This window comes from Ochotona princeps, chromosome X, assembly GCF_030435755.1.
Source record: "Ochotona princeps isolate mOchPri1 chromosome X, mOchPri1.hap1, whole genome shotgun sequence".
NCBI classification, from domain to species: Eukaryota; Metazoa; Chordata; class Mammalia; order Lagomorpha; family Ochotonidae; genus Ochotona; species Ochotona princeps.
This window is the reverse complement of record NC_080865.1, coordinates 107,194,206-107,209,313: the sequence shown is the minus strand read 5'-3', so window position 1 is coordinate 107,209,313 and position 15,108 is coordinate 107,194,206. Positions and strand designations below refer to the sequence as shown.

Below are 15,108 nucleotides of genomic sequence, written 5' to 3'. Positions count from 1 at the left end.
AAGTGAGCCGCAACGGGCCGATGAGCGCCGATCTGAAGCCGGGAACCTGGAACCCCTTCCGGGTCTCCCACGCGGGTGCAGGGTCCCAAAGCTTTGGGCCGTCCTCGACTGCTTTCCCAGGCCACAAGCAGGGAGCTGGATGGGAAGTGGAGCTGCCGGGATTAGAACCAGTGCCCGTATGGGATCCCAGGGCGTTCAAGGCGAGGACTTTAGCCGCTAGGCCACGCCGCCGGGCCCAAAATAAATCTTTTTTAAAAATGAGGTAATAACAGTAATATCAAACTTAAATGTTCAAATCAAGCAGTACATTACCTGGGATCCATATATACTGTGGAAGATACTGTGGAAGAATGGGATTGTATATTGTTTGCTAGCATAATCATATGTGAAAACACATAATATCATTGCTAACTCCAAAAAGGTATATGATCTTATAATGCTAATTAATTATGAAAACATAACCAGTAATTATCCGGATATTGCCAAGCAAAATCAATCTGCTACAACAAATATAGTTTGAAACTTGAAGTGAAGAAAATAATTTTCTATCAAAAATATAATTTAAAGGTGTTTGACCCAGCTGTACCATTCTTGGGAATACATCAAAAAGAAGTGAAAACAACATGTAAAAGAGATAGCTGCAGTCCCATGTTTACTGCAGTTCAACTCACAGTGGCAAAGGTATAAACTCAACCCAGCCGCCCATGAAATGATGACTACAGAATACGTGAGATATAGGTATCTTTCTGATGTTCATGTTCTTGTGTCATTTCTGTCCTGTGTCAGATGCAACTAGGAAGGCATCTCTAATGCATAGAATATGACAATACTGAAGGATGTTCTCTGAGATTAAGCTACAAAAAGACTAGGAATTTTTTGCTCAGTTTCTTGCTTTGTTTCACTTTACTGCATACAAATGAACAACCATTTCATCATATTACATAATCTTTGCTGTGTGGATACGGAAAACCACCTTTATCAATGTTTCAGTGTGTAAAAATATACACTATTTTATAATATGTAGTATATATGTGAAAAATAAAATTTTTCTTAGAATTCTTCAAGTATAAGAGGATACAACTTGTGAGGATGGATTTTGATAGCAATACAGATGTCTATGCATAAACATGAGAAGATGTTTGCACACTCAGCTATCAGAGACACTGCAAAGAATCAAATGCAGCAGATGATATCATAAGAAGTAGTGTTCTGTTTGGAACTTGGAAGACCAAAAAGCAAGATGCAGGTCAGCTTCTGTTGAAGACTGCTCTGTTCTCAAGATTAATGTCTAATATGCCTGTTTCTTTGGATACCTGGTGCTAAGTCAATTTTCAGGTAAGTGGCTTTCTAACAGACATAGATTTCTTTAGACTCATGAAACCATAAGTGAGTGTATGTTAATAACTATATTAGATAATAGAAAACCCAAGTTACAATGTCTTAAATGGAAGCACTTTTTTATAATAAGCAGTCTAGAAGAAAACAGACATGGGTGTCATTTTATTGACTTGAAATTGTTAGAATCAGAATCATTCCTTGAATCAGGTCATTTCGTTGAACTTTTCCTCATGGCCATCACTTCATTGTCACAAGATGACTGCAACAATTTCAGGCAACACTCTTTAGACCGTTCAAAGCAGCCCAAAGGCCAAATGATACTCTTTCCTCAAGGTAGCGAAAACCTTTCCCAGAGCATCTACCCCATTCCATTATGTTTCATTGTCTGAAGTTATGTCACATAGCTACTCCTAGCTGCAAGGCTGGCTGGGAAAGTAAGAGTTTAATTTTTCCAGCTTCTGTATGTGGGTTTCATAAATTTAAAAAAAAAAAGGCGTGGGGATGACTGATGAGTCATGTAATGAACGTCTTCTGAAATTCACCACCCAATTACTAGAAAAATATTTACTGACTGCTTTAATGCCCTAGTGCTGAATATTGTTCAGCAGTGAATAAATAAAATAAAAATTTCTGCGCTTATGGAGCTTACATTATAATCAGGAAAGGTTTGACACAAAAGAAACAGTTAAACTGTATATAATACTGAATGTTGATGATGTTTATGGAGAAAGATCAAGTAAGTAAGATGATTAGGAAGTTTTTTGGAAAGTGATAGGATTTTAATGAAAGTGACCTCAAGAAAATCCTCGTTGAAGTTATCGTAGCATCTGAAGAAGGTAAGCATTTCCTGGAGAGTAGCTAGCGAGTGGAAAAGCTGCGTGGGGAGGACATGCTTCACTTGTTCCACGGGAAACGGAGCTGAGTTGGAGTGAGCATAAGAAGACTAATAGCAGAGAAGTAGCTTGGACAAAATATGTGGGTTGTTCAGTGGAGGCAAGAATAGAAGCAGGGAGACAGAGATGGTGGTAGGTAGCCCCGGGGGTGGACTAAAGTGTCAAGATTTTAGACACATCTGCAAATAAAATTCAATGAATTTGTTTTCTTGATCAGTGAGGTGTAGGAGTCAAAGAAATGAAGATGATGTCACTGGTCTTGGCTCGAAGAGCAAAAAGAGTTTGTACTAAGTTAGTTGGGCAAAAAAAATGTAGGCAAGAATGTAAGGTAATGATTAGCTTTGTTTTGCTTTTTGGAAAGGGAATACATTCTGCTTTGGAAACTGATCACGGTCGGGATTCATTCATGTAAGTCAGTGAATTATCCTTGCATGTGTGATAAGTAAGGAGTTTTGGCAATGAAAGCTAAACCACCGCTTTCTAACTTTTCATACTGAATTTCTGTGGAAAGAGCAAAGGACAAAGAAATCTCTCCTTGGCAGAGCCAGCCACAGCGAAGGCGGGAGTCCATGGAAGCCCAGAAGCTACTGAGCGTTGGATTTCTGCTGTGCTCTTTGACTTGCCTCTTGGTGGAGACAGTGGCTTCCCCTACTTCACCTTTATCTGCCTTTGGAATACAAGAAAAAATGAGATGGAAAACAGGGTGGAAACCACGATCAAGGGGTATGTTTGCTGTTAGAATGAAAGAGATAAGATTCCTGCCTCAGGTCAGGAAAAAGTCATTTCATGTTGAAAAATAATGTTCACAAAAAAGCAAAGTGTGAAAGTACCTCCAACAGTTCATGGAGAATTTATATTGTTGATGTGAATTGAGTCTTAAAATTTCTTGCACCGAATTGAACTCAGTTTTAATTTCCATTTTCCAAGAACTTTTTTGAAATGCTTTGGTAAAGTGATTTGTTTTGGTTTGGTTCAACAAGCTACTAGATGCAGCAAGCCCTTTGTTGAAGCACATAGGTTAGGAGTTGAGCAAGTGCCTTATCAAGCATCTCAGAGGCAGACAAAGTCATAGATGCCATTCTTCCACAGAGTGTGAGAAATGCTCTGAGAACAAGGGGGCAAATTTTTAAAATATTTGTTTGAAAGGCAGACACACAGAGAAACTAGTAAAGAGAGATCTTCCATCTGCTGATTCACTCCCCCAAATGCCTATGAGAAGTTGGGCCAAGCTGAGCCATCATTCCTACCTCCTAGGGTCTCTACTGACAGGGAGCTGGGACCAGAAGTTGAAGCTGGGTATCAAACTTAGGCAGTGCAAGGTTGGACAAGGCCATCTTGGCCAGTGCATGCGAGGGGATGATCAAAGCTGCTTGGGAGCTTCTTTTGAGAGCTCTAGCTCTGGAAAGTGTTTCACTGATGAACGGTAAATCTCTCAAAGCTCCTTTTTTCTTGGAGTCAAATCATAGTACCTTCTCCTCCTTCACCTCCTAAAGGGTAAAATCCTCCTTTACAAATACCTCATATGCTCAAAACAATCCATAAGGTGTATGGGGCAGACACTAGTTTTCCTATTTAACTCACAAGGAAACAGAACCAATATCCACCTGAAGACATATTTTTCAAAAATATAAAGCCTTTGACCATCTTAGAGGCAACACTGCAAAGAGGGCATAGTTTTGAGAACTATAAGAACATGATATCTGGGGCAAGGATCTGAATTTGAATGTGGCTTTAAATCACAACCCATTGCTTCCTAGACGACTCCTCAATGAATGTCTATGCTCTTACTGCAGGAAAGCACAGGTCCTGGCTTAGCAACTTCAGGAATTATCTGTGTGATCTCATCAAGAGCTCCCTACCTCCAGCAGCCATTTTTGCATTTTTTATCACCTCAACACTAATGGGAATCCTCTGCTGCCTCACGTAAGCTACTGTGGGAAGAAGAGAGAGGGAATGTGAAGGGGGTGGGGGCAGAAACACCAATCTGCACATTTGTAAGCAAGAGAAGTTTTAAGAAAGGTGATTCTGGTCGAGCCAGGTTCGGTTGCGACACATACTAGTACACATAAGGAATGCCAAGGTGAGGTGAGCAGTACCAGATGTGGTTGCAGCGCCCAAACAGCACAGGTGATAGTCAGGGGGAGGAGGCAAAGCCGACAGAGGAATGTGGGCTCCCCTGCTGGACAACTACTTCCATTGGAAAGCGTGAGTCGGGATGGGGGCAGATCAGACTAGGCAGGGTTGTTACACCTGTGGGCCGCATGTGGGCCAGATAAGGGAAAGGCCACAGTGGGCTGACTGTTCCGACTGGTGCAAGCAAAAACTAGAGTGGGTGAGGGTTGTTTGGGCTTAGCTGCAGCATTAGCTGGCAGAGGCTGGCACTGGGAGCTAATTCTGTCAAGTCAAATGCCAGAACCACCTGGAGAGTGCATAATCTGGGAGTGGGTGTGGCCTAGAAGGGAAATAGTGGGCACCTCCCTCGGGGCTACCACTCTCACTGGACAGCATGAACACCAGGACAGGGGCAGGGGTGGCTGGACAGAAGGGCACCTGCCAGTAGGTGTATGGGCTGGATAGTAGGTTGGTTGGGTTGAGCTGGGCTTCAATGCCCATTGACACGTGCGAGAGCTAAACAGGATGTGGGACAGACTGGACAAGCCTGCAGTGCGTACTGGCAAGCATGGGAACCAGGGTAGGGGGCAGAACTGGTGGGGGTTATGGGGCGTCGCCCCAACCAGGCTGCAGCTCCAACCGGTTTGCGTGAGGACCGAGTATGAAGTGGGCAGGATCGAACTGGACTACAACACCCGTTGGTTCATGAGGAAGCCAGGGCTGGAAACAGAACGGACCCAGCAATCCCAATGACCAGCATGAGCACAAGCTGATTGGTGTGACGGACGGTGTCGGACTCTGTACTAGCAAACTCACGCAAGAATCAGGCCTGGGATCATCTCCGATGAAGTTTCTTTGGAGAGAGATCCCTCCAACTGAACTGCTGATCTTAGAACCCCAACCATGAAGAGATGATGTCAGCCAGTGGACTCTGAATAGGTTTCATTGCGATTGGAACTGAGACACTGGCAGCAATCCAGAACTGATGAACTATCAAAACTGTTTGAGCAGGACCCTCAGAGTGCGCCTCCCGTTGGGGATCTAGGGTGGGTGGGAGGTTGGGTGGGGCTTTTCCCTTTGTTTCTCCCCTGACCCCAGATACAGGGAAAAATGATAATATTAGTGTGGAAACAATGGTATTACCCACTTTCACCCTGTAGCCCTTGACCCTTTGTACCCTAATAAACTAAGTAAGATTATTAAAAATAATTTAAAAAATATATATATATATAAATCCCTTATAAACCTGCTATCAAATCGGAAAAAAAAAAAAGAAAAAGAAAGATGATTCTGGGGAGCAAAATTCAAAAGGTGTGTGGTCTCCTTTTAAATAGCTCCCTCTCTCTTTATTCTCCTCCAACCCATCTATTACCAAAGACTGACAGGGGATATTCAAACCAGTACTTGCAACTCATCATTTCTTTCTCTTATTCTATTAAATACTAATTTCCCTTCCCTTTGGCTCAGGAACTACATATGGTGTATCATTCGCCATTCTCAATTGCCTGAAACATTGGCAGAATAATTATCATTCTAAGACAATGAGATTTCCAAGGAAAAAAAACAATTAAATTTTGTTAGATCAAATTTAACTAATCTCCCAACAGACAACTACTTGCACATCTCTGCTGGTTGTTGTGGTGACAGAGAAGTAAGACAATCACAAGTTAGTTGGGTCAGAGTCAAAGTCAGAGGGACAAGATGAGGTAAAGGATTTGTTGGCCAAGTTGCAAGAATAGATAACAGGAAGTAGAGAGTAGAAACCTGGGGTTTGGGGAAGGGCGTTTGGTGCAGTAGTTAAAACACTACCTGGAGCACCTGCACATTACAGAGTGCCTGGCTTTGAGGGCTCGAGCTTCTAACTCTGGCTTTAGATTTCTAAAATTTTGAAAAGAAATGCAGGCTTTCTCAGGGTTCAAAAATCCAAGCCACTTCTAACTCCCCTGTGGCTGGGGCAAACATCAGCTTTGGGTTTTTGATAACCTCAAAATGATAGCAAGATCAAAAACAACACAGAACTAATGATTGGAAGCAGATATGGTAGGAGGCAGGTAAGCTTATTTTCAGTGTTTATTTAGACAGAGATACAGAGGAGATAGGAGAGAGACAGAGAAACAGAGAATGAGAAAAAGAAACACTCTCAGTCTCCTGATTCACTACCCAGATACGCACAACAGCCGCACTCACGTGCATCAGACTGAAGCTGGAACCAAGAAACCCCGTTTAGGTCTCTCACATGGGTAACATGGCCCAATCACTTGGGCCATTGCTGCTGCCTTATAGGGTTTGCATTGCTAGGAAGGTTGAGTCAAAAGCTGGATCCAGGGGGTTTGTGTTGTGGTGTAGTACGTTAAGCTCCTGCCTGTGATACTGGCATTCCATATGGGCAGCAGTTCAGTCGTGGTTGCTCCACTTCTGATCCAGCTCCATGTTTATGGTCTGAGAAAAGCAGGAGAAGATGGCCCAAGTGCTCGGGCCCTTGCACCCGCATAGGAGACCCAAATGAAGGTCATGCTTTGTGATTTCAGCCTGGCCCAGCTCTGGCTGTTCTAGTCATTTGGGGAGTGAACCCGTGGATGGAAACCTTTCTCCATATCTTTCTCTGCTCTCTCTCTCCCTCTCTCTGTCTCTGTAACTCTGATTGTCCAATAAATCAATGTTAAAAAAAAAAAAAAGAAGAAGAACTGGAGCCAGGAATTGAACCCAGGTAGTGTAATACTGAACATGGATGTGTTAACCAGTACCTTAACCACTAAACTACACACTCCCAACTCAGCTCTTTAGAGACACTTATTGTCCAAGAAACGACAAGGAGGAACTCAAGTGTAAACAATGCTGTTCTTAGATCTCTGCCCTTCTATGACAAGAACAGCAGCTTTCCAGGGTGTTAGGAAGGTATGCTCCCCAACATTTGCTTCACTTGTAGCCCTAGAGAATAAGGAAGCAGAAGAGCCTCCCTGATGGCCAACAGGCCAGGGAGCTCTTCTGAAAGGCAAGAACTGAGCCCAACCCCCTTCTGCCCAGCAGGACCGCAAGATACTGACAGAGAATGTCTACTCTGTCTCCAAGTCTTCCTCTTTCCAAATGGGGTGATTTGTGGTGATTATCTTCTTCCTGCTGTATCGTTGATCTAGGGCGTGGAGCTCAGAAGATAACTCGCCTTAGTTCATCGGTCATTTGATCAAGTACAGAAACAAACATCACCCAGGTCCTCTGGACTTTGGGACACGGTGCTGAGAGGGATTGAATCTTCAGGAAAGGACTTTTGTAAGCAGAGAGACAGACTGTGGCAGAGTCTGCTTGTATTTTTTCTAACAACTAAAAGGCTCTTGCCTACAGCACCCACAAAAACTAGAAAAACAACGCCTTTAGTCATGAGCAGTGTGGGTGGCTGTGTTCACAGAGGAGCATCTCATTTCTCAGCCTCCTCGTAGACTGGGACCATGGGACTGAGATTTGATCAGGAAAATATGAACAAAAGTCAACTCGCACTGTTCCAGACCCTGTCATCTCTTAACAGCTGTCTAGGCAGTTGGTCATTCATACATACATGGATTAGAATGAAAGTCTACAAGATGGTGGGTTAAACCACCAATTGTGCTGCCATGTCAGAACACTTTTTAAATCCTGGCTGCTCCGCCAACATCCAGTCCTCTATTAATGCTTCCTGGAAAACAGCAGAAGCTGGCCAAGGTTCTTCGGCCCCTGTCACCTACATGGGAGAACAGGATGAAATTCCTGGCTTCTGGATTCTGTTGTGGCCTTTTAAGGAGTGAACCAGTGGATGAAATAGCTTTCTCTGGTCTCTCTCTGTTGCTCTGTCTTTCAAGTGAATAATCTTTAAAAAGAGAAAAAAGATAGTGGTGGAATCACATGATAGAGGAGCTGGGATCCCAGAATCATTTAGTAGAAATGAGTCCTGCATCAGAGATGAAATTTTATTGTGTTAAACAACTAAGATCTCAAGAATGTTTGATAAACCCGCTGAGTGTTACCCTGACTAGTATACTTAATAACCAACCAAAGAAGCCAGACTGGAATCCACATGTATCTGATTCTATATCCTTTAAGTCATTGTTAGCAAGACAATTGCATTAGAAGAATTTGCAATTTTGGCTTCTCTTCTATGAAGATATGGTCAGTTGCTACTGTCAAGTGGCTGGGAAGAAATAAAGACTAAACCTACTCACTAGTAATTGACACATCTCAATCATGCAGATTTTGTGAGGCTCAACTACTGGTACTTCCCTATGCCGCTCTGCTGTAAATGTTTCAGAAAGAATTGATGCTGTTGCAGGACAATGGGACAAATCTCTATTCCTGTCACAGGTTGAAGGATTTCCATGCAGCTGGGGACAGTGAGCAAAGTGAGACACCCTGCCACAGAAGTCAGGGTGGAGGCGCCAAGGGAGGATTTGCCAACAAGGAATGTCAGTGACGCCTTTTTCACAGATCTGATCAAACAACCACGATGCAAAGGTCGGGGTCAGTCAGTCGCAGGGGATGCAAGCCAGAGCAGCAGCACAGCCTGCAGAGAGATAAGGTGGCAAAGGCGAAGACCTAGGAGAAGATAGCCATCCTGCAAACCAAACTCCTGGCCTTTTTTGTGACATCCAGCCAGAAAGCCATGAAAGTCACCACCTCAGTGAGGGCGGCACTTGTTCCATGAACAGGCGTTTTAGATGCTCTTGTAGTATACGAAACTTCAACAAAGTTCACACTTTGCTCTCATGCCAAGGCATTCAATTATTTCTGAGTTGTGACATAGGAGAGATCTTCAGTTGTTAGCCTCTTTGTACAGACTTAAAACTGATCCAAAGATTTCATCTTTTTTACTTTCCACTTCTTGGGGCCAAAGTAAGTATATGCTGTGTCTTTTCGTGTAAGCAACACACACACACACACACATATATATATCAGTGTTGATTTTTTTATTTCTTAGATCTAACAGGGAAAAACATAATTCTTTGAAGAGTGACTTGCACAGTTGTTTAGTCTGCTTTTTGCTTCTTAAAATTACCTGATAGAACTCAAGACCTTATTACATTATTATTTAGTGTACTGATAATCACTTAAAAATAGATGTCATGGGCCTGGTGGCATGGCCTAGCGGCTAAAACCCTCGCCTCGTACTCACCGGGATCCCATGTGGGCACCAGTTCTAATCCCAATAGCCCCACTTCCCATCCAGCTCCCTGCTTGTGGCCTGGGAAAGTAGTGGAGGACGGCCCAAAGCCTTGGGACCCTGCACCCACATGGGAGACCTGGAGGAAGTTCCTGGCTCCAGGCTTTGAATCGGCACAGCTCCGGCCGTTGTGGTCACTTGGGGAGTGAATCATCGGATGGAAGATCTTCCTCTCTGTCTCTCCTCCTCTGTGTACATCTGACTTTGTGATAAAAATAAAAAATAAATCTTAAAAAAAAGAATAAATACAAGAAAGCAGGCAAGATACAGTAAGACAAAACAAGAAAATGAAAGGTAGATGAAAGTTCAATAAAACGCAAGACAAAAAGTAAAGTTTTCACAAAAATAAGTACAAAGGCGAAGAAACAAATAGATGATGGAAAAGGAAGATACGGAGAAACAGACAGATAAATCAAGTAGTAGGAAACTGAGGAAAGAATCAGAGGGGAAAGTTAGAGAAAGTTTATTTGATGAAGAGAATGAAAATAATCCCACAGAAAAGTATAGCTAAAATTACAATTTTGTAAATGTTGCAGAAATAAAGGACACTTTATAAACACAAGAAAAAAAATTATCTTTCACACTTCTGCCACTCCCTGCAGCCCCAGCTGAACTAGAAGCACATTTTCACTCTTCTTCAAGGCAACAGAGCATTTGTCTCTCGGTCCATGTTAAGAGAAAAGTAAACTGTGATCTTGAAAACAAGTTATTACCTGTAATAGTAGCTATAGTAACACCACGAAGACCAATAAAGTATATAGGAATTTAAACTCAGTTTAACATTCACTATTTTTTCTTTCCTTTTCCCCCAGTTTCCTTGTAGGTGAACCAGTCCAATGAAGAACTAGAAGGTTGAGTAAGGCAAGCATGATGTTTGGTGTGCTGGTTTTCAAGATAGTGGAGAATGTGTGTGCTTTTTGCTTAAAATGAGGAAGCAGTCGTCTGTGAAAATAAAGTTGTTTCCCACCATAAATTATTTCATTTTCTCTTTAATGATATTTATTTCTTTGTTTGGAGGAAACACAGAGAGAGACCAAGATGGATTTCATTTCTGGTTCGTACTTCTCAAATGCCCTCAACAACAGCCAGAGCTGGACCAAGGCACAGGGACTCATGTGGGGGCAGGGACCGACTGAGTACACAGTGTAGGATGTGCGTGTCTTAACCTGTGTGCTAACCATAGGCCGGTGCCCATTCCTGCCTTCTTTTTCTCCTTTAAAGGATGCAATTGAAAAAGTGGATATCCTTATTACTACTTTGGCTATAAAAGTGATACATATTCTACTGTAAAAAAAACTTGTCACAACAAAAAATAGAGACAAAAAATATCCGTAAACCCACCATCCAGAAATAAGAATAGTTAACAGTTTGGGATATTTCCTTTCAATCTTTTTCTTTTAATTCTATGATATTATAGTTCTGTTTTAATAAATTTTATAAAACAAGATGAATCTGCAGTTTACATTTGAGAGATACTGGATTAAACACATTCAATCTGCTTTTTGTGCTCAGAACTCCTAAGAACCTTTTTTTATGATTATTAATTACATTGCATTATGTGACACAGTTTCATAGGCTCTGGGATTCCCCCAAGCAAGAGCCTTGTCATGGGCTAGTGTGGCTCTCAAGGGAAGGAGATAGTATGGAAAATTTCTCATGCTGATGTTTTCAGTGGATGTGATACAAGTCACTTAACCACCGCCTCATATACTCAGCAGTGTCTCTATTCACAGTTATCAATGTAATGCAAGTGATAGCTTTAAAAATTATTCATTTCCTTTTACTGTTGTGAGTTTAAAATCATTCAATCCACAAACACAGTGAAACAGGCACTACTATCCACTCTTCTTGCATGGAGTAAATGAAAACAGAGTGCATTTTGTTTTAAACGGCACTGTAGCTACCACATTGATAAACATGGAGGAGTCACGACAGACATAGGGAGTCCAGAGCAAAGGAGAAGCGAAAGTGTAGGAAGAATCTGACTCCAGAAACATTGGGATTTGATCATAGACTGGATGCTGCCGTTCTTCCTGCTCTGTGACATGGACAGTGGTAATGAATGTGTTAACTGACTTGTCATAATTTCACAGTTTTATTTGCCAGTTATACATTAGTAAAGTTGGGGGTAACAGAAAATACAAACCTGGGAGTGATCTTTCAGGTGGACTACCCCACAGAGGCTTAAGGACCTGACAGTGTTATAAAAACCTAAAGGACGACAGGCTGACGGCAGGACAGGGCGGCAGGACATCCCTGAGAAGACCACTGGATGCCACCTCACATTTGCCACAGACAGGTTAGCAATCTTTTTTTTTTTTTCTAGATTTTTCATTAGAAAGTCAGATTTGGGGCCTGGTGCAGTAGCCTAGCAGCTAAAGTCCTCGCCTTGCACAAGCCGCCGGGATCCCATATGGGCACTGGTTCTAATCCTGGCAGCTTCACTTCCCATCCAGCTCCCTGCTTGTGACTTTTATTGTTATTGCAAAGTCAGATACGCAGAGAAGAGACACAGAGAGAAAGATCTTCCATCTACTGATTGACTGCTCAAGTGGCCGCAAAGGCAATAGCTGAGCTGATTGGAACCCAGGAGCCAGGAGCTTCTTCTGGGTCTCCCACATGCGTGCAGGGTCCCAAGGCTTTGGGCCGTCCTCCACTGCTTTCCCAGGCCACAGGCAGGGACTAGAACCGGTACCCAAATGGGATCTTGGCATGTACAAGGCAAGGACTTTTAGCCCCGAGGCCACCGCACCGAGCCCTTAATGAGCACTATTTATCAGTTTATGCTAAACTGTAAGTGAGAATGATATTTACTTATACTCTCTGTTACTAACCAACAAATGACAGCTTCAGAGGCAAGATATTAAGTGATAACAAAATAGAGCAGGTTTATTTTCTGTGGACATTTGATTTTGGATATCAGAAGCAACTCAATCAACATAGCACAAGCCTTGGTAGTCTTTAATATTCTAGACCAAGTAACTCCTTTATATAAACTGCTGAATGTAGAATGGTTAGATTAAAATCCAAGATAATATTGAAGTTCTTTCTTTAAAAGATTATTTATTTATTTATTTGAAAGGACAAGTTACAGAAAGAGGAGGATGAGACAGACAGAGACCTTCCATCTGCTGGTTCACTACCCAGATGGCCACAATGGCCAGAATGCACCTAGGTCAAAGCCTGGAGCCAGAAGCCAGGAGTTTCTTCGGGTCTCCCATGTGGGAGACCAAAACACTTGTGCCCAGGAGCCAGGGACTTCTTCCAGGTCTCCCACACAGGTGCAGGGTCCCAAGGCTTTGGGCCGTCCTCGACTGCTTTCCCAGGCCACAGGAAGGGAGCTGGATGGGAAGTGGAGCTGCTGGGATTAGAAACTGGAGCCCATGTGGGATCCCGGTGCGTTCAAGGTGAGGACTTTAGCCGCTAGGCCTCCATGCCGGGCCCTATTTATTTATTTGTTTACTTATTTATTTACTGTCATTTGTGGTTGGCAGTACATTTTTAAAATTTTTACCTGTTTCTGTTTAGTTTCTTGAAATGTCCCTTCCTCACTGCCCTAGAATTTGTAAAGCCTTGAATTATAGCACACATGCAGAAAGGAGCACAGATATTAAGTATACAGCTCTAAGAATAACTGGAGTGAATACATTTGTATTCCTCTTCTGTCCTCCAACATCACCAGTCCAAAGTAATTCTTATCCTGTCTTCTAACACGATAACCTTTTCTGCATTAAAATGTTACAAAATCTCAACCATCTTCTGAGATTTTCTTTTTACTCATTATTTTTAGAGACTTGTCCATGTTGGTGTTCATTCCTTCTGCAAAATGCCCTATCATGTAGGACATTTGTATTGTTTCTGGGGTTTTTCTGTTCTAAGCAATGATTGCATAAGTATGTTTGCAAGTTTCTCATAATGCACATTTGCAAGTTTCTCTAAGGAACACACCATGCTATAATGCCACATCCATAATAGCGTGCAAAAACCATGAATCTTTAGATGTTTTGTCAATGCAGTGAATGAGAAATTGTTTTTCTAATTTTTATTTCTCCAATAACTGATGAGAGTGAATATCTTTTCATATATTGATAGATCATGTCTGCTATGAAATTCCTATTAATGAATTTCACCCATTTTTCTAGCTAATAATTTTGCTTATTGCTTACTGATCAGTATGAATTGTGTACATATTCTGTGTACTAAAATTTTATATGAGAAATGCCTTCCCCACAGTCCTATGTTGCTTTCCAAAACTGTATAGTCTTGTCTTTCATACTGAAGTGCCTTAGCTATTTGGAATTTAATTTTTTGGATGATATGAGGTAGTGTGATTTCACTTTTGTCACATTGCAAAAAGCTATAATTTGCCATTCACGAAGTTTGAACTGAACTTACATACTTAAAGGCCGTTCTAGGAATTGAGGAAGGCAAATAGATACGATGAATTCCAAGAAGCCATAAATTCCAAAGGTCAAAGCCAGAATCTGAACAATGACCACCTGGAACTGGAACTGGCCAACCCTCAGGTTGGGAATGTTGAAAGAAGTTGTGTAAGGACCCATCCTCTCTGGCTACTAACTTTCCCAGTACTGTTTCAATGTCAGCTTGGTCTCAATAAAAGTTATAACAGAATTTCACTCTTTCTTCAGTTCTTCCAACTGTAGCAGTTTAGAGAAGTGTTTGCTTTCCCCCGTGATTAGTGCAAATTTCCATTCTGATAAGATGAATAGACACTATGCCCTTATATCACAGAAAGTCTCTGCTCCCTGATGACATGCAATGTTGTTACCTCTGTCGTCTAATCATGCACTCTTCCTTTCTAATGCTCTGTCTGTGTCCTCATTCTCTCAACCACCACTGCTTTGTCACAGGTCTTATTATCCGGACAACAGCCTCCCCCACCCGGCCTGACACACACACCAACTTCGCTTTCTAGAGTACTTTGGACATTCTTACTGTTTATAGCACCATTCATTTTTTTCTGTTTTTTTCTTTTTTTAATTTTAGATGATGTTAACATAGTTGATCAGAGTGGGATGGATTAAGGGTTAGGGAAAAGAGGGTGTGATCGCTGTTTCCAAATTTTCTGTTTCTCCTTGTTTCAGGGCAGAGGAGAAGGGATGTGGGGAGAAGCCATACTCAGCCTCCCAACTGCTCCAGAAACCAGGGATGGAGAATGCCCACTCATTTTTAAGCCAGGGTCATAATGTGGCACATACTCAGAGGGTTCTGCCTAGGTGGATGCAATAATTCTGAAACGCTGTCAATCTCGCTGATCCAAGAATGAGGGAACCTTCTCAATGTCCATTGGCTGACATAGTTGACCTCAGAGTCTCCATTCACGCAGATATTTGCTGTCATCGTTTGGCTGCAGTAGTTGTCCAATTTGTTCTGTCCTCCTTCTTCTGGGATGGTACAGATGTCCCCTGCAGAGCTCAATGGGCTGCCATATCCTACATGCGGATCTGGGCCAGCTGACCACTACTCCATCTTTTCCACTGAGGAGGACCAGTGCTCGCAAGTGGGCCAAGGACCTAAGCGGTGAACCTGTCCCCGCTGGACCCACTGCCCCCGAGGCGC

General features: G+C 42.4%; 2 protein-coding genes across 2 annotated transcripts in view; one reads left to right on the top strand and one right to left on the bottom strand.

The window, feature by feature from the left end:
* Window positions 1-15,108, bottom strand: part of DKC1 (dyskerin pseudouridine synthase 1) — a 129,190-nt gene that overhangs the window by 57,188 nt on the left and 56,894 nt on the right. The window lies entirely within an intron of this gene.
* Window positions 867-4,158, top strand: SMIM9 (small integral membrane protein 9). The gene is made up of 3 exons (XM_012930845.2): window positions 867-1,335; window positions 2,593-2,954; window positions 4,025-4,158. The coding sequence occupies exons 2-3, from the start codon at window positions 2,801-2,803 to the stop codon at window positions 4,156-4,158; spliced, it is 288 nt and encodes a 95-aa protein (XP_012786299.1). The 5' UTR covers window positions 867-1,335; window positions 2,593-2,800.

What these genes read in the sequence shown, in the direction of transcription:
- SMIM9 (XM_012930845.2), top strand. Translation starts at nt 2,801, where the DNA reads ATGGAAGCCCAGAAGCTACTGAGCGTTGGATTTCTGCTGTGCTCTTTG. An exon ending in GTGGAAACCACGATCAAGGG is followed by an intron (nt 2,955 to 4,024) that starts GTATGTTTGCTG and finishes CTCTTACTGCAG; the next exon opens with GAAAGCACAGGTCCTGGCTT.